Below are 27,231 nucleotides of genomic sequence, written 5' to 3' on the forward strand. Positions count from 1 at the left end.
AAGCGCATTTACTGTCCATTTTCTTTCCTATCTTCCATGTATAAGCTCTAAAAGATCCATGTCCGCTAAGGGCTTGAGTTATAAAGTAATTAGTATTTTTGAACTCACACCTCCACCATCTGCCGATATCCGGAATCAGGCGCTTGGTCCATTGGGCTTTTACAATATTGCCTTGCCATCTTTCCTGCCACTCTGCTATAGTTTTCTCCCTCTCCTCCTTCTTTGCGCTTATGTCTACGAAGGGTCTGGCATCCAGCCTGATCCGCTCCCTTACCAATAGGTCAATGGGTGGAATCGCCGCTATTACACCTATTGCCTCTGCAGAGACCGTTCTGTAGGCCATTGCCACTCTCAATAAAAATTTTCTCTGTGTCGAAGTTACCATCATCCTGTACCTCTGCACACGCATTACCCCACCCCATATGGGGGCTGCGAACAGAAACACGGACTGAACTACCCCATACATCGCTCTTCTCTTTTGTACCCCTGGTCCCCTGGTCCCCTATTTGTTAGGGGCTTAGTCAGAGCCGCAGTCTGCCTGTCTGCTTTCTCGCATAATTCCCTAACCTGTTCATTCCATATACCCTTGTCATCCAAATACGCGCCTAAATATTTGACATATTTTTTACACTCGACTTGTGTTCCTTGCAGCCTGAAGAATACGTCGTCTCTCTTTCTAGGACCCTTCAATATGATTGCCTCAGTTTTGTGGGGTGCGAGTGCCAGTCCATTTTCTTCCATCCAAAGGTTTACGAGTTTCATCGCACCGTTTCCTTTCCGCATCAAATCCTGTTTGTTTCTGGCTCTAATGACTACTGCAAGATCATATGCATATGCCACTGTACCACACCCGTCCGGCATATTCAGCCTCAGCACTCCGTCGTACAGGACGTTCCACAGAGTTGGTCCGAGAACCGAGCCCTGCGGAACCCCCTGCGACATGTCTCGCATATATTTTCCCTTCTGGAGGGTTCTGTTGCTTAGATACGAGCTCATTACTGCCAGTAGATAGTTACTCACCCCCAGATCTATCAATCTATTCATTATCAAGTGCCATTTTGCTGTATTGAAAGCATTCTTGACGTCCAGTAGTATGACAGCCCCCCACAATGTGTTACCTTGCGTCGCTCTTGATATGACATGTTTCATCGCTGTCACAACCGACCTGTTAGCTCTAAAACCGTACTGGGCCTCTGATATGCCTCCTTTACTCTCCAGCTCTGTTTCCAGTCTGTTCTTAATCATGTATTCGAATAACTTTCCAAATCCATTCAGAAGACATATTGGCCTATATCCTGAACCTATACCCTTAGGTATGAGGACCACATTTGCTTTTTTCCAGTCGAGGGGAAATTTTTGCTCTATCAGCAGCTGGTTTAGAACTCCCAGAATCGGGTTAGGGATTTGACCCACGGCCATCTTCACGGCTTCGGGGAGTATGCCATCTGGACCTGGTGCCTTTTGGGGCTTCATCCTGTCCGCAGCTCCAAACAATTCTTCCAGAGTAAATGGCGGTGGAAGCTCTGTTATCTCGTACGCATCTACCTCCACCTGATCGTATGGCGGGAATAGTTCTTTTATGACTTCAATGCATTCTGTTCTAGGACATATGGTGACCTAGGCTGTTTGAGTCCCTTTACCACCATCTTATATCCTTGACTCCAAGGATCCTCTTCCAGCCGATCACATAGAAGGTTCCATTGCTCTTTTTGAGATCTCTTAATGGCATTGCGTAGTTCTCTTCTGTTTTCTTTATACTCCCTCTCTAATCCTTCTATGATATCGGGTTGTGATTGCCCTCCGCGAGCTCGACTCAGATTTCTCCTGGAACGATTGCACCTTGCCCTTAGTGCGGCAATCTCCTGGTTCCACCACACCGGTTGCCTCGTGCTATTCCCCCCTGCATCCTTATCCATATTCACCTCTTGCGCATTTTTCACTGTGCCAATAAGACTCTCTAGGTCACCTATGTTACCCTCTATAAGCTCCAAAGTGGTCTTGAAGTCAGCCTTGTTCAGATGTCTTACCGGGTTCCATACTGCTTTATGTTGTCTGCCACTTACATTGACATTGAAGCTTATCGTCCTATGCAGACTCATGTTTTCTTTCACGGATACCTTCCATTCAGACACCTTCGTCGCCATCTCCTGTGAGGAAAATGTGAGATCTATGAATGACTTCTGGTTGCCTCTAACAAACGTGGGCGTTGTTCCTTCATTGTGTAGAACCATATTTAAGGTATTCATCCATTCTTCCAGGTATTCCCCACGTGGATTCGTTGAGCCCGCATTCCAGAGGTTGGATTTTGCATTGAAGTCTCCTGCAATTATGACATTCCTCTTATACCTGGCATGCTGCATAATTGAGTCTATATGTGCCTTATATTGATACATAGCAGTGATATAACGACCAGTCTACAAAGTCCAGGGATGTGTAGCATACTCCGCTTGAGTGACCTTTAATGCCACAGTTTCTGTTTCTGCATAGGACGGCTGTATCCTCTTTTAGATCTTTGATCCACTCCGTGTTCTTTTTTACCAGTGTTTTATTCGGTTCCTGGACCAGAATGATATCAACTTTCTGTTCACTTGCTGCCTTCACAAGTAAGTGGTGCGCGTCTCTTCTCCAATCCGTATTCAACTGCAAGATCTTAAGAGCCATTTGAATATCGTTATTGCCTCCTCGCCAGCCGGGCCCTTCTTCGATCTTCAATCAGCCTCTTGTATATCGGGCATCTAATCTGATCGTGCCTATGATCAGCCTTATCGCATTTCCAGCAGTACGCTTCTCCTCTACACTCTTTAGCCGTATGGCCCTTCTTCCCACATTTTACGCATTGCTGCGTCCTGTCTTCCCCCTTGCATTCCGTCGCTCTGTGACCGAAATCAAGGCACTTGAAACACCTGGGTATGACCACCTTTTCCACTACCCTGCACCGCATCCAGCCTATTTCCATGTGCCCTTTACGCAGTAACATGGTGGTTGTGTTCCAAGGCACTTCCACCGTGGCCGACATCTCCTCCGTTCGACCTATCCTGACTCCCTTTATTTCCACTTCTTCCGGGTTCACGTTTATCTCTCTGGCCACGGCTGACATAATTTCTTCATCTGTCGTCGTGCTGTCCATTCCCGATATTATAATTCCTGTGCTTTTCCTTCCATGCCAGTTTGCCCTGAGGTCCCCTTTCCTGGCATTTATCACCTCCCTCACTACTTTCGTTTTCGCCTCTCCTCCATCCACCGTCAGGAGAAGCTGTCCCCCGGCCGCCTTCCTTGCCCTGGTAATCTTCAGAGTGGGATCTGCCCCCCTCAGCTCTTCCTTCACCTCCTTTACCAACTCCGCATAAGTCCGCTGACCCCCGTGAATCGCAACAACCCCGGAGTATTTATTTGTCCTCTTCTTATCCCCCCGTAGTTCTTGTTGGTGATAGGGGACATTATATACCGCCCTTACCATACTGCCGATGAAAGCACTTTCGATGATCTTCCTTACCGTTTCTCTGTTCACTCCCTCTGGCGTCGCCAGATGAAGTATTACTCTTCCCTGTCTCTCCGCTGCCTCCCTTAATCTCCTCATAGTGTTGTATAGCTCCTCCCAGTTATCTGGGCCTTCATATTTTGCCAGGAATATGTATTTGGTTTTAACCGTATCGCCCCCCTTGCTCGTTTTTGTGTTTGTCTCATTTATAACGTACTCCACTTCTTCATCTTCCATTGTTTCCACAATCCCCCTCAGTTCAGGGTATCTTTCCTTCATTCCCTTTAAATACTTCTCGTTTAGGGCTTCCTTTCCTATGAGAATAGTGATATCCGCCGAGTCACTGGCCTTCACCAAGCTCCCACACTCCACCGTCGTATTCACGAAAAGGTGCTCCGGCCACGGTCTGTCTATGACCTTCATTGTAGTTTCAAAACTGCCGATCATCTCTATACTGACCTCTTCCTCCCCTGTCTGCATTTCGGCATCTATTTTATTTTTGCCCCGAGTACTTTCCATATAAAGCTTAATTTCCTCCTGAATGGTATTCGAGATGGCACTGGCCTCCCATGCTGCTGTTTTTATATCCGGGTCAAGGTTTTCCTTTTCCGTAACCATTTCAGTAAGTTCTTTCAACTTCCTCTGCAACCTTTTGACAGCGGTTTCTAACGAGAATAACCCGTCCTTATTTTTTTTCCTACTGTCCGGGCTTTCTTCAGGTCTTTTTCTCTTTCGGGATTCCTTGTCCTCCGCGTCCCTCCTACTCAACTCCTCATCTGATCCAAGCAGAAATTCTAGCAGAACACTTTTCTCTGCCGCCTCTCGTTCCTCCCATCTGCTGGTAGGGGTTCTTTGCAGAACTGCCCTCGTCCCAAATGGGTCTTTCTGCTCCTTCACCTGCTCATTATCTGCCGTTTCCCCTTTCTCTTCTATATATGTACTGTTCATAATTTCTTCTATTTCCCTCTCCCTTTCTAGCTCCTCCTGCAGCCTAAATATAGGGCTGCTAAGCAATTCTTCATCAATCATATCTCCTGGATTGGAGCTTCCTTGTGTCCCTTGAGGGGTCGAGAAAATTTCCTCGGTTTTTCCTTCTTTCCCCTTTTCCGGAGTCCTAGGCAACGACGATCTGCGTACCGTCGGGTTTGTTTCTTTTTCCCATTCATATTTAATTATAGTTTTCTTCATATTGATTCCCACGAGTAGCTAGGGAAGTTCGGTCCGCCCCTGCAGAGCCCCGCGTGCAGGGGTAAGGCAATTTACACCGAGAGGTTGCCAACTTCCCGGTGGCTCCGTCCACGACCATATATCGTCTGGTCATCCACCTCTCGGCACGGGTCGCATGACACCTTAGGTTACGGAATTTTGGAAGGGTTTACTCCCTGGGCGAAGAAAGACTTGAAAAGAAAGATCCCTAGCCCTCGAATACTCTACTAGCATCGGGATAAGAAAAAACAAGAGGTGACTCAGGGAAGTCGATAGATCAAGGATAGACAAGAAGGAAGCAGATCCACCCAAGACAAGTTGAAAAGGTGGAATCTGGGCTGGAGAAATCCCAGGGACGCCATGCCTGCACACCATATGTGTGTCTCCAGGAGGATTTTTTCTCGAGGATTCCCCCTCTAGATCCGTTGAGTTCTGTAAGAGACAGGTCCACCACGAGTAGGCACTCAACAATCTTGCCGATGGAGAGGCTATTTGTTTCGCATCACATCGACCTGGGAAAGGAAAGTATTGCTACTTTCCCCGGCGCTCTCACCTTTTTTATTCAGGCGGTGAGACCGCCCGAGTCCCGAGGACCCAACCTAACCTAACCTAACCTAACCTAACCTAACCTAACCTAACCTAACCTAACCTAACCTAACCTAACCTAACCTAACCTAACCTAACCTAACCTATCCTAACCTAACCTAACCTAACCTAACCTAACCTCCTAACCTAACCTAACCTAGTTAACAACGTATTGGAGCTTTGTGAACAGTCCAGAGAAAATCCCACAATTCCTGCGTTAGGAATCACACGTTAAAAGATAAGACCTCGTTAGTCCTTAGCTCGCACAAGTTTCTCAACTTCTGAGAGTTGTCGTTTGTATTGTTGCGACAGCTGATTAACGGAAAAACAGATTTTAAACAGAAGTGTCACTTGTTTACTCATAGATGAAGATGAAGTTCATTTTCTGTTGTGTGAAGAAGATAAAATATATCAAGTTGACTGGGGTATGTTTTTATTTCTTGGAAAAAACGTTTTTGGCTTTCTACTTCTGCATCTTTATCAAATAGTTCAATGTTCATATGAGAGTCGTTGTTTCGGAGGTTTTTTTCTTTCATATAAATCAATGTGTAAGTAGTTGAGAGAGAGGCTTTCTCTTCTAGTCTATATCCGGCAATAACTTCGTGAATGGTTTATTCTAAAATCAACTGCTCCTTTCTTTCCCATAAGTCAAAAGTCCAGATAGTCTGAAGAATATTCATTACTTCTAGCCAACTACGATCCTTAAAAGTCGAAATTTGTGCGATGCATGAATTGATGAAGCCTTTTCTTATTTTTGCTGGTTAGATTTTTGAAACTTCTTTTGAAATTTTACCTCTCCTGTTAATTTGAACTCGGTGTCATGAAATCAAAAAGGAAGGTCATAAAATATTTACGACCTCAATATGAGTTCAGTCGCAGGAAGGAGTAGAAAGGATAAAATGGTATTGAATATCATCTTTCTGTAAATGAGTGAGTAATTTCATTGAGAGTTCTATATTGGGAGAGTAAAGTAACTATTTTGAAGAAATAAAGAATATTTTCAAAAACAAGTGGAATATTTGAAACAGATTCTTTATATCTATTGAAAACCCTTCTCCCTCACCAGATGAAAAATGCTGTCCCCCGACGTGTTCTATGCCAAACAAGTTAGCCTCATCAGAAGATGACTAAGACTGTCGTTATCGCCTGATGATGTTGATTTGGTTAGAGAAACGCGCGTCGAGACAGGGAGAAGAGTTTTTAATAGGTTAATTATAAGAAAGTAGTTTCAAATTCTACTTATCAAATTCTTCATATTTGAATATTTCTCCGAAATGTTATTGCAGATTGCATCAAGGCAATATTGTAAATATTTTTAAAATTATTATAGAACTGACCAATTGTTGATGAAAATTCATTATAACGTATTAAAAAACACTTCAGCGTGAGATTTCCACTTGATTTTAAATTTCACAATAAAGTGTGTTTTTTGAATACGCAATTCTGATGTTTCAAAATGCCTAGAATTGGAAAAATTTACGAGCGAAAAGCAAAGCAATCAATTCAAAGTAATTTTAATAATTCAGTTGGATTCCAAATTTGGAAGAAATCACATTGCCTCCTCTCCTGGATAATCAAGCATGGACATCCCATTGTCATTCGTACTTCATGATTTTTGTCATACCTGTTGAAAAGTTTTTGAACTGATCCAGACAACTATCTATGACAAATACAGCATCGCTCGGTAAGATATCATTGCAATAGCTTAGGCAGTGTGAGGTTGCTTTCGAGCTAACGTTTCGTTGCTGTGCCGTTGTTTTCGGTTTCAAGGGAGGAAATATAAGGAAAATTTGCATGATGGTGCTCCTAGGGTCAACATACTTCGAATATAAAATAGCTCTCCAATCGGATCTCCAGATGGGGGCTGATTTGAGGGCATCATTCTGTAGAAGTTTTTCGAAAACCACTATTTCTGATAGTCAGCAGTGCCCTTCTACTATCAGTCCACAGGGAAATAGTATGATTACTGCAGTTGCTTAGAGGCCCTCTAGCAACTTTAAAATCGATTTCTGCAACATCAGGTGACTCAACTCAAATATAAACTCAGAGCACCAACATCTGCACACAAGTAGTCCTCAAATTTTTTCACTCAGAGAAACCAAAGTCAGTGCTTCAACAAACTCCGTAAATTTTCTATATCCCGGCTATGATTTCTACTCTCGATTCAGACGTAACTTTGGAATATTTTATTTATCCGAATCGATCTCTCCTGTCAACGGGAGGAAATGTTGGAATCCCAAAACTTTAATGTTATGTTGTTTAAAATAATATCACAGAAGATGACTGAATTCATATGCTGCGTTTGTCGACCACCAAGCGATACACAATATCGGGCACTACTCTCTGTTCTTGCAAACGCCATTGAGTTTCTGCAAATCAATCATCTCAGTGCCAAAATGTTCAAATTCGATGACTTCAATGTTCATATTATTGAAAGGCTCAAAATTTCAAATATCAACGACAAAACTGAGGCTTTTGCAATAAGCAGCGGACTTACTTAGATTCTAATTGAGCCAACCAGGATTCCTGATCGTGATGGAGAACATGCTAGTCTTCTGGATCTATACCTAACAACTAATACAGAAATTTACACAGTCGCCTTAAGGTCTCCGTTGAGATATTCTGACCACAAACTCATTTCAGATTGAGTAAATTTCCGATAAATGTTGGGGAACAATCTAAGCCACGCAGAGTTTTGCATTACAGATCTGCTAAGTGAGAGGATATCAATGATCATTTCCGAAATTTACCCTGGCTATATGTTTTTTTCAATTCTGATGATCCATCAACGTATGCCTATAAAGTCCCGAAACTGACTTCGAATGCATATTAAAAAGAACTTCGTACGGCAAACCTTGGTTCAACAAAGATTGCGTCTACCGGCAGTGGCGCAGAAATTCAGTTTTGAAAACCGAACTAGGTTTGTTAATGCTCGCAACAGCTGCAAACATAGAATAAATGAAAGGAAATAAATTCAGAGAATCAGGGATGAACTGCTTTACAACATACACAATTGCGACAATATCCATAGAAAAAGCTTCTAGCTGAGTCCACTCCAGAGTCGATTTTCTGGGACAGGCACCATCCACTATTTCTACACTAGAATCTACAATGCCTGAAATTACTTTTCGACATCGTCGAATTTTAAAACAGCTTGATATAACAAGGCTTCTGATCCTGATGAAGTACCCGTTATCGTACTTGGAAAGTGCGTCAATGAACTCGCATAGGAATGTTGCAGACTTTTCAATATGTCTTGCAAGGTAGGGGTTTCTTCGTCTTGTTGGAAGATTGCTCGCGTTCAGCCTATTCCCAAAAAAGTAAGAAAAATCTTCCAATTAATTATAGACTAATCACTTTGCTTTCAGCGATTTCAAAAATTATGGAGGAATCTGTTAACCACCATATCCTTAATTATTTGAAAGGCTTCAACATCTTGAGCAATCATCAATATGGCTTTTGGAAACAAAGATCAACAGGCAACCGTCTATCGTATGTCACCCATATTTGGAATAACGCAATCAAGAAACATGGAGTGTCAAAAGCTGTTGCGTTCTATACTTCTGAGGCTTTTGACCGTGTGTAGCATGAGGGTTTGCTGACCAAACTTTTCGGATAATTTTTGTGTATGGCTCCCCAGCTTCTTGAAATATCGTTTCATGAAAGTGGCAATCGATGGATATCTCTTGAATACTTTTACCATCAACGTTGGTGTTTCCCTGGGAACCATATTGTCCCTAACCCTCTTTTTACTGTATATCAACGACATATCGGATAAAAACAAGAATTCAATAATATATTGCTTTGCTGACTATAGCACACTTGTCTCGTCATTCCATTTGGATTCCAGAACATCATTTGCAGTTGCACATCTTCACCTGCAGCAGGAGGCTGCATATCTCAATGAGGAACTAGAGGTGATTCCGAATTGGTGTGAAAGTAACTAGGTTCAATTCAATGCCACGAAAATATAGGCATCGGTTTTCTCCGGAAAGGTAAATATCTCCGAACCAGATATAATATTGTCAGGACAGACAATTACGCTTTCCACTTCGATGAGTTTGTTGGGGGTTAAAATATACACCAATATGTCTTGTCACAATTATATTGCCGGAATTGCTGCAAAGGCACCTTTTCAAAAGTTTGGAATACTGTTCAGAACCAGAACACTGTACACACTTCAGCATCATTTGATGCTTAATAAAGCTCAAATCAAATGTGCTTTGGAGTATTGGTTCTCATGTATGGAGCTCCGCCCCTAAGCATACCCTGAAGTTGCTGGATTACATTCAGAAAAGAGCCATTCGCCCGAGTGGAGACTCCAACGTCACTCACAACCTTGATAGACTGGAACATCTGGAGATACTTTCACGGAAGATGTTCAACTGTCTTGGCACATTTGATTCCACCAAGAGCGGTACATATCAGAAATACGAGATGGATTGTGGCTGCTTATCGATTTGAGGTTCGACTCAGTACACCTCGAACTTCACTGCTTACGAACTTTTCCATTCAGAGAACTGCGTGTATGTGCAATAAACTTCCTGAGAACATTAGTAGGGTGCTAATGCCGACTGAACGCCTCCCCCCACCCCTTTTGACCTTGAGACGTCACACGACCTTGAATGACGTCACCTAACCTTGAACGTCGTACACGTAGTATGAGCTTGAATGCGGTGTTTGACCTTGAGTGTGGGGTTTGACCTTGACGTTCGACACTTCGACTACCTTGAGCTTGCTCCATGGCATTGAATGTTGACCTTGAATGAAATCTTGACGTGTACAGAATATATAGTGGGATTAGGCGTTGCGGTGTTTGACCTTGAGTGTGGGGTTTGACATTGACGTTCGTCACTTCGACTACCTTGAGCTTGCTCTGTGGCATTGAATGTTGACCTTGTAGCTCTCATTTGGGTTATGGTGGGGGGGGAGGAGTTGGGCTTTTATAAGGAGTGTGGTGTGAACGTTTCACTCATTTCAAATTCTCCTTATCGTACGGTATATATTTCTATATACAAGATGTATTCGTGCGTTGATTGTAAAAAAAGTTTCACTCGTAGTGACAACCTACGTCGTCATCAGCGGGATTCCTGCACACCCGCAAATGGTGATGGACCTCCAACATCGAAGAGGCAACGGTTGACACCCCCAGCACTTCCAACACTGCAAACATGCGTTTGCTGCAATTTGACTATTGCAAGCGATCAGATGAATGTACATCGGAGGACGTTGCAGCACAGAACAAATGCATGTGTTCAATATGGGGAAGGTGTGAAAATTGTCAATACAGCTTTCAAGTGTCGAATTGTGAGCTACCGAGTGGACAGTGAAAACCACCACATGGATTACCCAACATTCTTCAATGAAATTAAGCAGAAAGTAGTGAAACTACTCGAAGAAGTGTTGGATATCCATAAATGCATGAAAGTGAACATGGAAGTGTTTGGGCGGTACAGTCTGCAAACTAAGGATCTTTCAGACATCAAATCATTTAATAGTCCCAATGAAGTAATTGATCAATCGAATGATTTGGATGTGGTTTATAGCAGTTTTGCAGATAGTTTAACTGTTAAAGCAGCGGAATTTCAAGATCGGGATTCAGGTATGTGATCTAGTCAAAATGTTGATGATGATGGACTTATAGAGAAAACCCATATTTTCAGGTTGGACCATTGAGAAAATTTTGTACTTGGAGGTGAATATCAACAAGTATAGCCCCTTCGGAGGGTCTTCATACATCAAATTGCCAAGGTTCATCGAATTGAAGAAAAGTGTGGTGAATGTTCTTAATCAAGATCAGTGCTGCTTTGCGTGGGCTGTGACTTCAGCTTTATACCCTGCCAGTCAGAAACTTAATGAAATTTCATCATATCCCCACTTCTCAACCGTCTTGAATGTAGCAGGTATGGAATTTCCAGTTAAGTTGAAAGATATTCCTAAGTTTGAGGTTATGAACGATTGCTCTATCAATGTTTATGGGTTGGAAAATGTTTTTAAAAATGGTAGAATTGAATATGAAGTTGTGGGTCCGTTACACTATTCTAAACGTAGATTAAATAGTCATGTTAATCTGTTGATTATTACAGATGATTCTGGTAATAGTCATTATTGTTGGATTAAGGATTTATCGAGACTAGTATCATCACAAATATCTGCCCGTGGTCATAAAAAGTATTTTTGTGATGGTTGTTTATTGTACTTTGATAATGAACGAACTTTATTGCGACATCAGTTGAATGATTGTAATCACATATCGACAACGACACCATCCACAAATTTCAGGGTTGATAAATTTGGTAAAAGGGTACCTGAGAATATTTTGAAATTTGAAAATATCGAGAAACAGTTGAGGGTTCCATTCGTTGTATATGCTGATTTCGAATCTATTCTGAAACCAGTGCATACTAATGAGCCAAATCCTGCTAACTCTTATACAAATCGAACATCTTCATGAACCATATGCTTTTTCTTACCTCATAAAGTGCTCTTTTGATGATTCTATATCTAAATTTGTACTATATAGAGGTGCTGATGCAGCTAAAGTGTTTGTGTCAAACTTGGAGGCTGATGTCACCAATATTTATCACAAATATTTGAAGAAAGTCATTCCAATGAGTCCATTGACTGATGAGGAAGAGCATGATTTCAATATTGCCGCCACATGTGGTATATGTGGAGAACCATTTGGTGATGGTGATATTAAGGTGCGTGACCACTGCCATCTAACGGGGAAAAAAAGAAATGGAGCTGCACATAGTATTTGTAACCTCAATTTCAAATTGCCCAACTTTATACCCATAATTTTTCATAATCTCAGTGGGTATGACTGTCATTTGTTCATAAAAGAGTTATGCACAAACAAAACAAAAGTTGATGTTATTGCTCAAACTAAAGAAAAGTATGTTTCCTTCACGAAACATATAATTATGGAGAGAATAGTAGATCACAATGGAGTGACGAAAAATAAGTTTTTGAAATTAAGGTTCATCGATAGTTTTAAATTTATGGCTGCTTCCCTTCAAGAGTTAGGTGACAATTTAGATGAAAAACATTTTGTGGAAACAAGAAAATATTTTCCGGAACAGGATAAATTCAAACTTATGAGGCAGAAAGGTGTTTTTCCGTACAGTTTTATCGATTCTTTAGATAAATTAAATTATTCTAGTATACCATCAAAGGTGGACTTTTATGATAAATTAAATGAAAAACATGTTTCTGATGAGGATTATGATAGAGTAAAGCAGGTATGGAACACATTCAATTGTCAAGATTTGGGTGAATATTCTGACATATACCTAAAATCTGATGTTCTACTGTTGTGCGATATTTTTGAAAATTTTAGAAATATGAGTTTAGATACATATAAATTGGATCCTGCTCACTATTTCACTTCTCCAGGTCTTTCTTGGGATGCTATGTTGAAGTATACGGGTGTCAACTTGGAATTATTAACTGATATCGATATGGTGCATTTTCTCCAAAACGGTATACGTGGTGGTGTAAGCCAGTGTTCGGAGAGAAAGCATATTGCAAACAATCAGTTTCTTCCAAATTATAATCCCGAAGAACCTTCATCTTTCATAATGTATTTGGATGCAACAAATCTGTATGGTCATAGCATGTCTCAATCATTACCTTTTGGTGGGTTCACTTGGTTGACCGCCAGTGAAATATGTCAGTTGGATATCAATAGTTTTCCAGATGATAGCCCCCAAGGATACATACTTGAAGTAAATGTGCATTATCCTGTCGAGTTACACGATCTACATTCGGATTTACCATTTTTGGTTGAAAGTATTATACCACCTGGTTCAAAGTCCAAAATACCCAAACTTATTCCTAATTTGAATGATAAAAAGAAATATATCGTTCATTATAGGAATTTGAAACAAGCGGTCCGTAATGGTTTGATGGTGATGAAAACTCATAGAATTCTCAGATTCAATCAGTCACCGTGGCTGAAAAAATATATCGATTTGAATACAAATTTGAGAAATAAGGCTACCAATAAGTTTGAGAAGGGTTACTTCAAATTGAATATAAATTCCATATTTGGCAAAACGATGGAAAATGTAAACAATAGAAGAGACATTCGAATTGTCACACATTGGGAATCCATAAGAAGAGGTATGGGTGCCAATGCTTTGATAGCTCGTCCCAATTTCAAAACATTATCCATATTTTCGGAAGACTTTGTCGTCATACATATGGATAAAGTTAAGGTTTGTTATAATAAACCATTGTATTTGGGGTTCAGTATATTGGATATGTCGAAAACAGTCATTTATGATTTTTTCTATGATGTCATCAAAAAACATTACGGACCACAAGCTTCTCTTCTCTATACCGATACGGATTCTTTGATACTGAAAATAATGACGGATAATTTTTATAATTTTATGATTGCAAATGTTGACAAATTTGACACTTCTAACTATAGGTTGGGTAATAAATTCAATGTGCCAGTTAGCAAATCGGTGATTGGAAATATGAAGGATGAACTTCCGAGTGATCCCATCATCAGTTTCCATGGCACCGGTGCGAAAGCATATCATGTACAAAGTGTGTCTGATGAAATAAAGAAAGCAAAAGGTATTAAAAAATCCGTTATAAAAAATCAAATTTCAATTGAAGATTACATTAGGATTGTTGAAACAGGCGGTATAATATTTAGAAAGATGAATGTATTCAGGAGTGATTTACATGATATTTACACGTTGATGTGCAATAAAGTCGCGCTATCACATAATGATGATAAGCGATTCATCATTCCTAATACCACCAAGACATTACCTTGGGGCCACAACGATATTGAATTCTATCAGACAAGTTCCGAACAAAATTTAAGAATTCTTTTGAATGTACTGAAAGATGAAAACAGTATAAGTGACAAGAAATTAAATTTACTCATTGCCTTATTGGAAGAGCAATCGAGTAATTGAATTTTTTCACTCATTATCTGGTTTGTTCAACAAATTGTAAAATTCATACTTGTCGAATATTTCAAACGAATTATCCTACCCCACTTCCACCCCCACTCCCATTCCCACCCGAAGTGGTAGGGAGCATACGGCTATAAAACATGAGGAGGAGGCCACAGTTCATCATTCGATTGCAGTCTTCCTTCGAAAGAAGCAGCCAACCTGAGATACCTGCCAGCCAACTTAGTTGAAATTTCCAAGCAGCTTGATGTAAGTACACACTTCCATACTATTTATATTATATTGTCTAATATTTTCATTTTCTCTTTCTAGAATCATGTCTTTTCTGAGGAATGCTCTGATGAACCCGATTACCACTCTCAGTGAGAGACAGTTGGAGGATGTAGAGCGGAGGAGGGTGGTTGTCCTACAGGACATCATGGTACAACCACCAGCTGCAACACCAGCTGCAGCTCCCATTCCACCACCGGGGATGACTTCCACCCAGGAAGTGGCGGCTCCCATTCCACCACCGGGGATGACTTCCACCCAGGAAGTGGCGGCTCCTGACTTGAAGTTCTTTTTCGAGGACTTCAAACCAACCCCCGAGGAGGAGGAGATTGACCCCCCACCAACTTTATCGACATTCAGTGGACCAACTTCTTCGTCAGCACCCCAAATCGAAGATTTACTGAATGTCTACAACCCGGACCTGGACGAGTCTCTGGCGGATTTATCGCATCTTCGAAGCTTCTTATCGCCCATCGAACTATTATCCCCCATCGATTCAGGGGATGAGTTCGAGAAACCGGTGAAGAGGGCCAAGAAGATGAAGAAGTCCGCACCTGTGAAGAAGTCCGCACCTGTGAAGAAGTCCGCACCTGTGAAGGCATCCAAAGCCAAAGGTGGGAGGGGTGGTAAGTTGAGTGCTTTTCGCAAAAAGTGTGAAAAGAACTCACCTTACGTTGGTTGGCCTACAGCACCCCTTCCAGTGATGGAGGTGCAGAACTTGGTGGAAGTCGTCGCCCAGGTCCATCGGGATGCGTCACCCCCTCCAGTCACCCCCCAGGTCCATCGGAATGCGTCACCCCCTCCAGTCACCCCCCAGGTACGTGTTGAGCATTCCGAACAAGAGGTTGGCCCGGAAAATGTCCTTTCACAGACTGTGGTAGAGGGTAATAAACTCAAAGAGTCTATTACCTATGCACAGTCTGTGAAAAAGAGATATTTGAGGGAAAAGAAGGTTGTGGATGGTTCTGATTCCAGAAAAAGGGCCTTGATGGCGGATATTTCCACCATCGAGGCCCAGAAACTGGAATTAGAGAAGCGACTCTCTATGCTTAGGGCGAAACTTCAAGAAGAAGATTCGCAACAAGGAAAGAGTTTGGCTTACATCCAAAAATATGGACCTCTTGTTCAGGAATGGGATGCCATGTGCCAGGGGTTCCTTAATACCTAACCCCTTTTGTAAATATATTTTTGTTTAGTTTAAGTTAGATGTATGTTTAGAATAAAAAAATTGTAATTTTAGGAATATAATAAAAACTTGCATGTTAATTTTAAGGTTATGAATGTTATGAATGAAAAAATAAAATAAGGAATATTGGAGTGCATATCTATTTTGGTTGTTGCACACAAAATACTGCGTGGTTGGGGCAGTATTTATTCCTTCATTCTAGTCATTTTCTAGTCACATGTAGTATATAGAATAAAATTAGTTAAATAGAATGATTGTATAGAATTTCCATCATTTGAAAGTGTGTGAATTGTAAAATAGTTATTTTTTCTAGAGAATAAATAAAGGTGATTCTAGTAATGCTCTGAGTATAATTCCAAAACCTTTTGACACTTCTCTCATCATTACTTCTCTCAACATTATTCAAACAAATTTCATTTATGTGAATGTGTAAAAATGAAATCATGAATCTAATGAATATTATATTGGATTTATTCCCCAATTCTCACATCAATACTTGAATAAATAACCTAGTGGGTCTTTATTTTTCACATATTCCCCTTCCCTTACTCTACCCCACTTTCTTCAAATCATATAAATAAGATTGTATTCTCAATATTCTTCAACTTGTTCGTTCATCATGAATCAAGCAACACCAATTATTCGGGAAGCTGATTCCACCAGTGAACCTCATTTTGCCCCACCAGAGAATTTGTCCTATGGTGACATTCAAGTTGCTGTAGTTGATTCAACATCTCCCGATGATGAATTCGATGGGTATTCAGATACAACAATAGAGCTGAATGAAGAACAAGATGTAACCTCAGACGAAGATGAGTTTGAACATGATGAATTTGCCAGCCCAGAACTTGTGGATCAACTGTGGCTTGAAGATCATCAAATCGCTCCACCAAATATCATCGTGGTGGTTGATTCTCCCGAACCTGACATCATCATTATAGATGATGATGATGATGATCAGGTAGGTTAGGTTAGGTTTTCCTCGGAGTGCACATAGTACCTGGTTGGTGCACACGGAATGCTGCGTGGGTGGGGCAGCATTCAACCTAACCACTCTATTTGGTAGTAGTGAAAAAAATAGGGTTATATCGGTACACCCTTGCGGTGAAACGTTAGTTGTTTCGCTATAAAATGAACTAATTAGAAAATGGAAACAGTTAATCATTATCTTTGAATATCTTTGGAACATTATTTTAATAATGTTGATAAAAATTCGTATCATAAAGAAATTTCAAGCAATGTATATTCGGATAAGTAACGAAGGGAAAGGTTGTATAGGCGATCGCGAAGCGATCGCTTCGCGATCGTGAAGCGATCGCTCAGCAGGCCGCTTCGCGGCCTGGGGCGCTCAACATCCGCCACTTGCATCCGGGGCGCGTTTTTTGCGACCCCCACCTCCCCCCCACTCCGCCTCCCACTATACCCCCTCCTGTGCAAGAGTATAAATGTAGGAGTTCCTCAATGTAATCTTCAGTTGAGTAGCTATCGTCAGCATGTCAACATACCAGGAAGCCGATTCCACGACCGGACCCCAGGCGGAAGAACCTACAGCGCCACTCCCGGATCTTCAGTTGGAGGATTCCGATATGGAGAATCCAGATATGGAGGCCGATTCAACCACCACGCCTCATCACCCTTCCACATCTTCGGTTCAGGTTCTGCATGTGACCAGTACCGAAGACCACTCCGAAGACTCGAGCAGCTCGGATGATGATGATGACGATCTCTGGGACGACGACGCATTTGCGGAGGAAATGGCGTTTTCTGAGGGTTCGGTGATGTGGCAGTACTTCCCCCGACCCGATGACAGCGACGACGACGACGACTTGTAATCCTTTCCTTTTTTTTCCCTATTTTTTTCCCTATTTCACCCATCCTTTATCCTTCCTCGGAGTACACATTTTGTTTGGTTGGTGTACACGAGACACTGCGTGGTTGGGGCAGTGTCTACCTCCCTCTCTCCTTTCCACCTTTGAAATAAATATTCTGAATTACAATACCAACTACTCTTATTGACTACTCTGAATAAACACCCCTCGAATTTGAAATATTGTCTTATGAAAATTATATTTCCAAATCTTGACATGAATTCTGCAATTGTTCAGATAAGAGAGAGCTAGTATGTTATCAAACAGATTCAAATCCACTCGGACGCTTAAACAATCATTTTTCAATGTGATTTATTTTACAAAGATAAGATATTCAGAGAACTTACATATTCTATAACACATTTGTGCATACCTCATATGTATATGGATGTACATTTTAGAGGTATATCCATATATTACAAACTACTCTTCGTATGATTATGTGACACTCAAAATATTCTATTTCTTTGACTGAGTGATCAATCTTATTATTAGATATCTACACTTTGTTTGTAGCTCTGAAAAGAGCTGTATTTTTGTTGACCCGAAAGTCCACGGTAACTGCTCCGCAGATGGGGTGTTGTTGCAATCTCATTATGAGATATCTACTCTTTGTTTAAATAATGTAGCCCTGAAAAGGGCTGTTTTTTTTTTGTTGACCCGAAGGTCCACGGTTACATCTCCAGAGGTGGGGTGTTGTTACATATGATACAGACGGCTATTCTCCTAAAGTTGGTCAAAGGCCTATCACATGCTTTACACCATGTTTGCCCCATCTCCATGAAGCGGGCGGTGTAATGAATGTCGACGTGCTCATAATACCCTCCATTGTTATTCCGCACAGAATAAAAGCGGAAGCAACACCAACACAACTTCTCTATTTCACCGTCAATCGTTTCGATCCTGACATGGCTATCCGTTACACAATACAAATCTAACGGATCATCCAATGTCTCAGTGATATTCAACCACTCAACATTGCCAATAACTACTCCGCTGTCGTCAGTCTCGTGAGTCGAATCTGTTGCGATACCTTCATCTTCTTCTTCAACAAGACCTTCTTCATCATCATCAATGTCTAAATCCCCAACACCTTGCTCAATTGCCTCATCGTCTTCGATATTTAAGCCACCTTCTGCACCTTGCTCATTCACCTCATACTGCATATCTCCACCATCATTTTCTTCGTCAACACCCACTATCTGTCCAACGTCTTCAAACTCTTCCACCAGCTCATGGTTATTAATATCTCTCTGAGATAATAATGCTAACACAGCAGCTCTCTGGGCAGACATATTAATGTATTCTTGTGGTGATACTTGAATACTGACTGAAGTTTACAATCACTCACCGATTTTTATATGATTTTTGACAGTGGTGGTGGTAGCTCCCTCCACTCTACCCCACTCTTCACGGTACCTGTTTATAAGAGGGAAACATGGGAGCGTGAGAGTGTAGTTAAATTCATCGATTGAATATTTGTACATCTATCAGTGAATATGTCTTTCCCTAAAGAGTGGGATACAAAACCGACAATACGCGGCTTTCCAATCAAAATTGGCAAACATATAGTGTGTTACAACTGCCATGGGTATTGGCCTGAAACATATATCAACCCATGTACCGGCCTGTGTCGTAGATGTGTTGTGGCAAGGAATCCAGACCCACTTCGGAAGAGGATAAATGGTTCAACTCTAGAAGTAAGTGACTACCGCCAGCAGTGCAGAGAATGTTCGAAAGAGATTATGTGTAATAATATGGGCATTTCAAGGAATATATGCATAAATTGTGTAGCGACTTGCGATACATTAGTCCAGCGATGTCTACAATGTGGTGAATATAGTGTGGATTGTTGGAACAATTTATGCAGTGCTTGTAGAAATGATTGGCAATTGTGTGAGAATGTCGGCCAATTTCACCCCAACAGAGATGTCCACTTTCGAGAGTGCTGGTGTCTAACCCATGAAGAGCAGATAGAGAGACGGAGGATTCATGGAAATCTTATGCTAACATACACATCTTGAAGTGATTTCAATATGTTGAATTTATGAAAAATAAAACCAATAGTTTACATATTACTTGCATCATTTCTAAGGTTATTATTCTATTTAGTTTTTAATAAATAAAACAATTTTAATACACTATTTTTTTATTTTTTATCTAATATTGAGTACAATCATGATAATGTCATTACACTAAAGAATTTTCATCGATCCATGAGTTGTGATCTTCAGAGAACCCCAGCCACTTTACATAGAGGCGATGTCCTTTTCTTTTTAAAACTCGCTCCACCAAATACGTATTGGGATCTTTCGTTTTATTCAACTCCAGCCCATAAAAACAGCCTTTGATTGGTTGCCCATTCACATCTTCTAATGCATAAGTTATAGGTTCTGTATTATTAACTTTCACAACTTTGAATATTTCAGCTGTAAAATTTGCTGTATAACCTTTATCGAATGCATTTTTATATTTGCTGATTCGAACACTATCCCCAATTTTAAACGTATTTTTTTTACGTTTCACATGTGGACTCTTAGATTCGGCATACATTGACAATTTAGTAGACTGTTTCACATCTGCAGGTTTCATACCAATCGTACGATGAACTTTGTTGTTATACTGACGGGTAATTCTAGGAAGAATGTTCAACCACTTGTAATGACCTTGAAGTGAAAACTCCTTATAAAGCCAACTCTTCAATGTTCTGATTACTCGTTCTGCAATTGCAGCTTTTTTTGTGCTGAATGTTGAGTAATGATTGATGTTGTGTTTCTTCATTAACGATGAGAATTTCGAATTATAGAACTCAGTACCATGATCAGATTGTAAATTTTTTGGAGTATATTTAGCATCTTTCAACACGCTTGCCATAGCTGCAGTAACTGAATCACCAGTTTTATTCTTCAACGACCTTGACCATACAAACTTTGAATAACAGTTGATAACTATAAGGATGTACCTACATCCCTCATTTTCTTTAGAATATGGTTGCATTTCCATCAAATCCATCTGCCACAAGTCAGAAAAACCCTTTATTATTGTCTTCCGACGGGGGAAATTTCGACGCGCCGGCTTGTGTATTTCTTTCACAACCTGCCATTTTGCATTACTCATATTACTGCTCTAAGACTTCTTCAAGATGATAAAATTGAGGAATCACTTTTCTACTGTTCAGGTGCAAGTGTAACGATTGACTATTAAACTTCAATGACTCGCTCAGTAAAAGTATCAACCAACTTAGCTATTACGTCAGTTCGCTTTTCCACATTACTCAATTGATCAGCTAATGCAGAAGTGATGAGTGCATTTTTGTCAATGATTATTTGCACCTCATTATGTTTTGAATCAATATGTTTTCCGATGTTACGTAGCGTTGATGCAATGAATTCTTGGAAATACTTCAGAGTTGTCTCATTGACTTTTCTAATGTGATCGTCAACATATCCTTTAGTAACAGAATCTTTACTGTCTACAGGTTCACCAACATTTTGAAACCGCTTATTCTGAATATCATAATCACCATTTGGTGTGAGAATGAATCCAACACCAGATCTTCCAACTATTGGTTTACTAACACCACCTCTTCTACGACCAAATTTATCAATTGTGGTATGCATAGTTAGATCGTTTGTGATCGACTGAGCCAGTTTCACACATCATATTCATGATATTGCGATCAATAGACTAATCCTTCTTCACGTAATTCCTCAATTATGGCTAATATTTCATTATCATGTCCGGTATGTCCAGCCAGTCGTGAACTCCAAAGTAGTCGAAGGCGATCAATCAATTCTTCGAGTTCATTCCAATAAACATAATCTGTATGCTTATTTCTGATATATTTTTTCTGGGTGGGTATTTTGATCATGCCAGCACCTTCTCTACTAGGGTTTCCATTGGATAATAATGGTAGGATTATTTCTCTATATTTCTTCCAATTATTCGATAGAAGACCTTGTTTTCTCTCATTGTATTTATATGCAGCCTTTGTTAATTTGAGTATATCACCATATGTGGTCATATCGGAAGAGGGGATATTTCTCGATGGTACTTTCATGAATATCAAGTTATATAGTTTTGGAGTGCCCTGATAAGAGCCAATAGTTTTACCATTTTTCATAAACACAATTTTCTCATCGATAAATTCCACATCAGCTACTCCCATTTGTAAATTTCCCGTTTCAGTGTTCATGTGTACTCCAAAGACTGTATCGTAAGAGGGATTTCCTGATAGTAACTTTTTTATATGCTTTTGTACTTCATCACCATCATCGAATACATTAGGTGATTGTGAATCTAAAGTTGTCAATTGAGAGGTTTGAAGATCCTTCGAGGAAGCCCCTTCAAATTTCGGTTTCCACTCACTTTCAATTATAGTTTTGGCTGTTAATGGTGTAGCAGGCTTTGTTTTCTGCATCACTTGATTCATTTGAGATGCTCCTTCAGTATTGGCAGATATTACTTTCAAAGGTGTTATTATTGGCTCATAGATCCTCTCGAGTGCTGATTGATCACCTAGACGACTACTTTTGATATAATTGAATTTCTTCCGAACGGCATCCGTTGCTTCAATTAACTTTCTTTTTAAACATATTTCATCATCATTTTTTCCCTCCATAATTCACTCCAAGAATTTGTATAATGAAGTGTTATCTCCACTATCTAGCACTCAAGTGATTCAATTCTTCAAGAACGTCAAGGATATATGAAAGCGTCGAATCCTTTTCGATAACGTCCATTTACCACTTCTCGATCCTTATCAATTACTAAAAATCCATATTTATCTTCCCAACATCTCGCACACATATCTTGAAATTGCTTATATGTTACATCTGGTGATACATGGTCGGAAAAAATATGATTGAGATTCATATCATCTTGTTTGAACATTACGATAAAATTTGCATTATCTCGTATCAATTGTTTCGGAACTCGTGAATATGTTTGGGCTAAATAGAAACAATCCACATTTTTATGACGACCCATACTGAAATATGATCGTATAACATCCTGTTTCTCGCACATAACATCATCAAAAATGAATATCGAATCAGGTTTGGCGTCTGAAGGCTCTACTATTTCACCTGCATTATTGGCAAAAGTGTAAAAACCCAACCCTTCGATTGGAGATAATACTTCACGTAAATACTCGTATTTAGGTTGATAAAGAGACTTTGAATAAAGATAAACATTTGCGAATCGTAATCCTAGAGGATGCGTTAGCAAAGAAATCATAACATTTGTCTTGCCACAGTTAGAAGGTCCAATAATCAGGCCGCGAATAGAAAGTGGAAGTAAAGATCCGTGACGTTGTTTGACACCGCTTCCCGATCCACCACCCACTTTTTCATCGAAATTATCGATGTAAAATTGCTGCTTCTGCTTCAATATGCGCATTGTATGACAGTTGGAGACTATATAAGCAGGGTTCCACATCGATTCCTTTATTTAAATAGGGGTTATGAGTCGATGCAGATCTACTGAATTGCATTCAAATAAAACTGGTAGAGGATTGATCAATTCCCTCATCAATAATCTACCATTTGAATTACACTTACCTGGCTATCAGTATTGCGGTCCGGGCACCAAATTGCAGAAAAGATTGTTGAGAGGTGATTCGGGTGTCAATCAGCTGGATTTTGCATGCAAAAAACACGATATTGCATATTCACAGAACCCTGATAATCTTGCAGCTAGACACATAGCGGATAAGGAGCTTGCAGAAAGTGCTTGGAATCGTGTCAAAGCAAAAGACGCTACTATTGGAGAAAAAGGAGCTGCTTGGCTAGTTACGAATATAATGAAAGGGAAACGCCGATTTGGTATGGGTTGTGACTCATCTCCCAAGCAGTCACACATTCCGAAGAAAAAGCGTTCTATTAAGAAAAAAAAAGTTAAAAAAATATTGAAAGCTTCTAAGGTGATAGCTTTTGGTTCTGGGATCGTTCAGAAAGTGCGTGATGTTCTACACAAAGCGGGTGGAAGTGAATTTGTTGTCAAAAATTCTAAAAGAGCAGCTGAAATTGCACTCAAAGCAGCACGCAAATATATGAGGGCTGCAGGTGGGAAAAAGAAAATTCGCACACCGCGAATCATACCGATTCCTAAAATTGGTGGAATACTACCACTCATTCCAATTTTTGCTGGTTTATCAGCACTAGGTAGTTTAGCCGGTGCTACTGCTGGTATAACGAAAGCAGTTCAAGCAGCAAAAGCGAGTAGGGAGCAGTTGAGTGAGACAAATCGCCATAATAAACACATGGAGGCAATTGCTATAGGTAAACAAGGAAGTGGTATCTACTTGAAGCCTTACCGCAAAGGATTAGGAGTCTATTTGAAACCTCAAAATTCAAAAAACTCATAAATTTGCTACCTAAAAGAGCTCTCTCCAATATCGACCTCAACTATTACGCTAAGAAAATGACGATTCCATATTTTCGGGGGGTATATATGCGTGACGATTTACCAAAATCAGGACCACTCCGATATGAATCTGCCATAGTAAATTTGGATAGTCGACATGGTCAAGGGACACATTGGGTAGCATATAGAAAAAGGGGAACTTCGATAAAATATTTTGATAGTTTTGGCGATTTACCCCCTCCCAAAGAACTGATTCACTATTTTTATATGGGTTCGAATCCTATCAATACTATCACATATAACTATAAGCGTGAACAACGATTCAACACAGTATGGTGTGGCCATTTGTGTTTGAAGTTTCTTCAGAACAAGACATGGAGTTAACACCAGTACAGGATAGGGAGAGTATCAAGAGGATGAGTCATTCATTGATCGCATATTCCAGAGTACGCACTTTACAAAAAATGAGTAAAGAACAACTCGCTGATATGCCGAAAGAGGTGTTGATTGGGTGTGCATCACATGAAATTGCATCTGTATGGGATAAGTTACCACAAAACCTACAAAATGATATTGATGTCTTGAAGTATCAGTACTGTCAAGAGCATTACAATGATTCCAGCGGTAGCAGTAGTAATTCCGATATGAATGATGGTCCACCTACAAGAAAAATTTTTTGTTGTTATTGTAAAGTGAATGATGTGAATGTAGTCACACATAATGATATGGATAGACCACCGAAAAAGCGACGATTGGTCCACAATTTCTGCTGTCAGCAATAAAAAGACATGAATCATCGAAAATTCGTCAGTCATGTCACGCACGTTTTCATTGTCGGGATTCTCTAGCGAGTTGAGTGCCAACTTCTACCCACCCATCGAATTGGATACCAATAGTAATTATGGTCTGGGATTACATGGTTTCTACTCCTACAATTCCATATTCAATGTAGATGCTAAGAATAATGTTATCGGCTATTCGAAGACAATTATCTCACCCCCCACTATTATAAAAATTCCACCTGGGGCATATGAAATTGATGAAATTAATAAGGTGATTCAAAGATTCATGAAATCCAAAGAAGTGCAACTAGAAAATGGAATTGAAGAAAATATCGACGAAGTATTTCTCCTACGTGCAAACAACAACACTCTGAAATGTGAAATGCGATCGAAATATTACATTCATCTCAAACATGAAAACAGCATTGCTGAACTTCTAGGGTTCGATGACAATGTTTTCAATTGTGGTGAAATACATGAATCAACATTGCCCGTGAATATCAATAAGGTGAGGATTATTCGTGTGGATTGTAATGTCACAGCTGGAGCATATTCGAATGGCGATGAAATCCATAGCATCTTTGAATTTGATATTGATGTAGAGCCCGGTTACAAACTCACCAAGGAGCCACAAAATATTATTTATATGCCAATCCGACCTGGTGGTCGTCAGTACCTCGACAATATCACTCTTCGCATATTGGATGATAATGGTAATCTGATCAATTTCAATGGTGAAAAAATAATAGTCAAATTGGAATTGATAAAGCTATAATAATCATCATTTCTCATATATTTATTCACAACATCGACAACAGTCATTAGTAACAATCATCGTTCCTCATACGTTGATTCAGAACATCGATGACTGTCATTAGTGTATCATAAAGAAAATGAGTAAAGGAAGCATCGATAAGTTTGGTCGCAGAAGTAAGGCAGTTTCAAATACTGTTTTGCGTGGGCAGCCTGGAGTTGGTTTCAAATTAACAACCGATGGAAACTTTGATATGGAAAATAAACGTTTGAAAAATATAGCAGAGCCTGAAGAGAGTACGGATTGTGTTAATCGAGGATATGTCGGTTTTTACATCTCAAAGATGAGAGGAGAATTAGATACTGATATTGACAAAATTAATTTGAAATTAGATGGAGTAGAAAAATATTCCGTATCAGTGAGGGAAGATCTCATTACGCTTGGACTGAAATTAGTAGAATTTGTAAAAAAGTATGAGCATATGGATAAGGATATCAAATCGCTGCAATCTGATTTGAAAAAACAACCCTCGATAAGCATTCAAACGATCGAGCAAAAACGATGGTGAGCGATGATCATCTGTGAAAAAAGTCAATATAAAGCTGAAGTTGATCAAATTGTTACTCAGTATTTGTTACTTCCTAACGCTGAGCAGGTGATATTCATTGATGGAACTATAAATTCTGCGATTATCGTTTCTAAAAATGGGGTTGTGCTTCAATAGTCAGCGATTGCCGCAGCGGCAGCAGTTGAGTCAGCATAATGTATTTGGTGGAGGCTATGATCATGTGCATTTAAAGAAGCGAAAATCCAGCAGTCGATTCATTCCACGTATATCTGCCAAACGGTCAAGATATAGAATAAGTGCTAGTAGCCTGAACTTTCTCAAATCTATTGGCTTGAAGGTGCGATATAAAAAATAGTAATAACATGGCGACAATCACCACAAGTGATAAATTGGAAGTGTTCGAGGAGCCCATGTTCGACCATTCCCTCATCAGCCTTCATGAGCATACATATAAGCCGTATGGTTCACCATATTACAAAAATTCAGATGAAATACGAATTCCAATCAATTATCAAGATCTCATACTCGATATTGCAGATAGTTACATTTATATCGAGGGGAAGTTCACACCATCTGATGCCACAAAGCGGTGCTACCTATCCAATAATGCTCTCGCCTTTCTCTTCGACGAAATTCGCTATGAAATGGGTGGTGAGCAAGTGGTTGTTGTTCGAAAACCCGGCATAACTACCACAATGAAAACGATGATATCATTCGGAAAAACGCATGCAAATTCGCTACTACCGATAGGATGGGGACTCGATGTGAATAAACAAGATATATTCGATCCCGTTAGCAATGTATTTAGTGGTAAATTACCCTTGAAGTATCTCATGGGTTTTGCTGAAGATTACAATAAGGGGATAATGAATGTGAAGCAGGAGCTCATTTTGATTATAGCTCGCTCATTCAAAAATTCATTCATTGGGGAAGTCGATGCAGATTTGGAAATCAATAAAATAGAATGGAGAATCAGGCACATTGTGCCGGAAGATCGACAGAAACTGAAACTATTGAATCGCATAAATAAAAATGGTAATAATGCTAAAGTGAAGGTGGCTTATCGTATGTGGGACCTTTATGAATTACCCACACTTCGTGATACATCCTCGGATATATGGGCGGTGAAGACAACCAGCAGCCTCGAAAGACCACGATATATCATCATCGGCTTTCAAAACACCGACCAATCCGAAAATATGTCAAAAGATGTAACGAAATTCACA

General features: G+C 40.0%; 1 protein-coding gene and 1 long non-coding RNA gene across 2 annotated transcripts in view; one reads left to right on the top strand and one right to left on the bottom strand.

Moving 5' to 3' along the window:
- Window positions 1–27,231, bottom strand: part of LOC141485372 (uncharacterized) — a 288,974-nt gene that overhangs the window by 154,732 nt on the left and 107,011 nt on the right. The gene's annotated exons all lie outside the window — the stretch shown is intronic.
- LOC141485362 (uncharacterized) lies at window positions 14,345–15,825 on the top strand. Its single transcript, XM_074181867.1, has 2 exons — window positions 14,345–14,460; window positions 14,524–15,825. The coding sequence occupies exon 2, from the start codon at window positions 14,528–14,530 to the stop codon at window positions 15,647–15,649; it is 1,122 nt and encodes a 373-aa protein (XP_074037968.1). The 5' UTR covers window positions 14,345–14,460; window positions 14,524–14,527; the 3' UTR covers window positions 15,650–15,825.

This window comes from Leptinotarsa decemlineata, unplaced genomic scaffold, assembly GCF_025532065.1.
Source record: "Leptinotarsa decemlineata unplaced genomic scaffold, Ldec_3_MD MMD2_tig00026317_RagTag_RagTag, whole genome shotgun sequence".
Lineage (NCBI taxonomy): Eukaryota > Metazoa > Arthropoda > Insecta > Coleoptera > Chrysomelidae > Leptinotarsa > Leptinotarsa decemlineata.

What these genes read in the sequence shown, in the direction of transcription:
- LOC141485362 (XM_074181867.1), top strand. Translation starts at nt 14,528, where the DNA reads ATGTCTTTTCTGAGGAATGCTCTGATGAACCCGATTACCACTCTCAGT.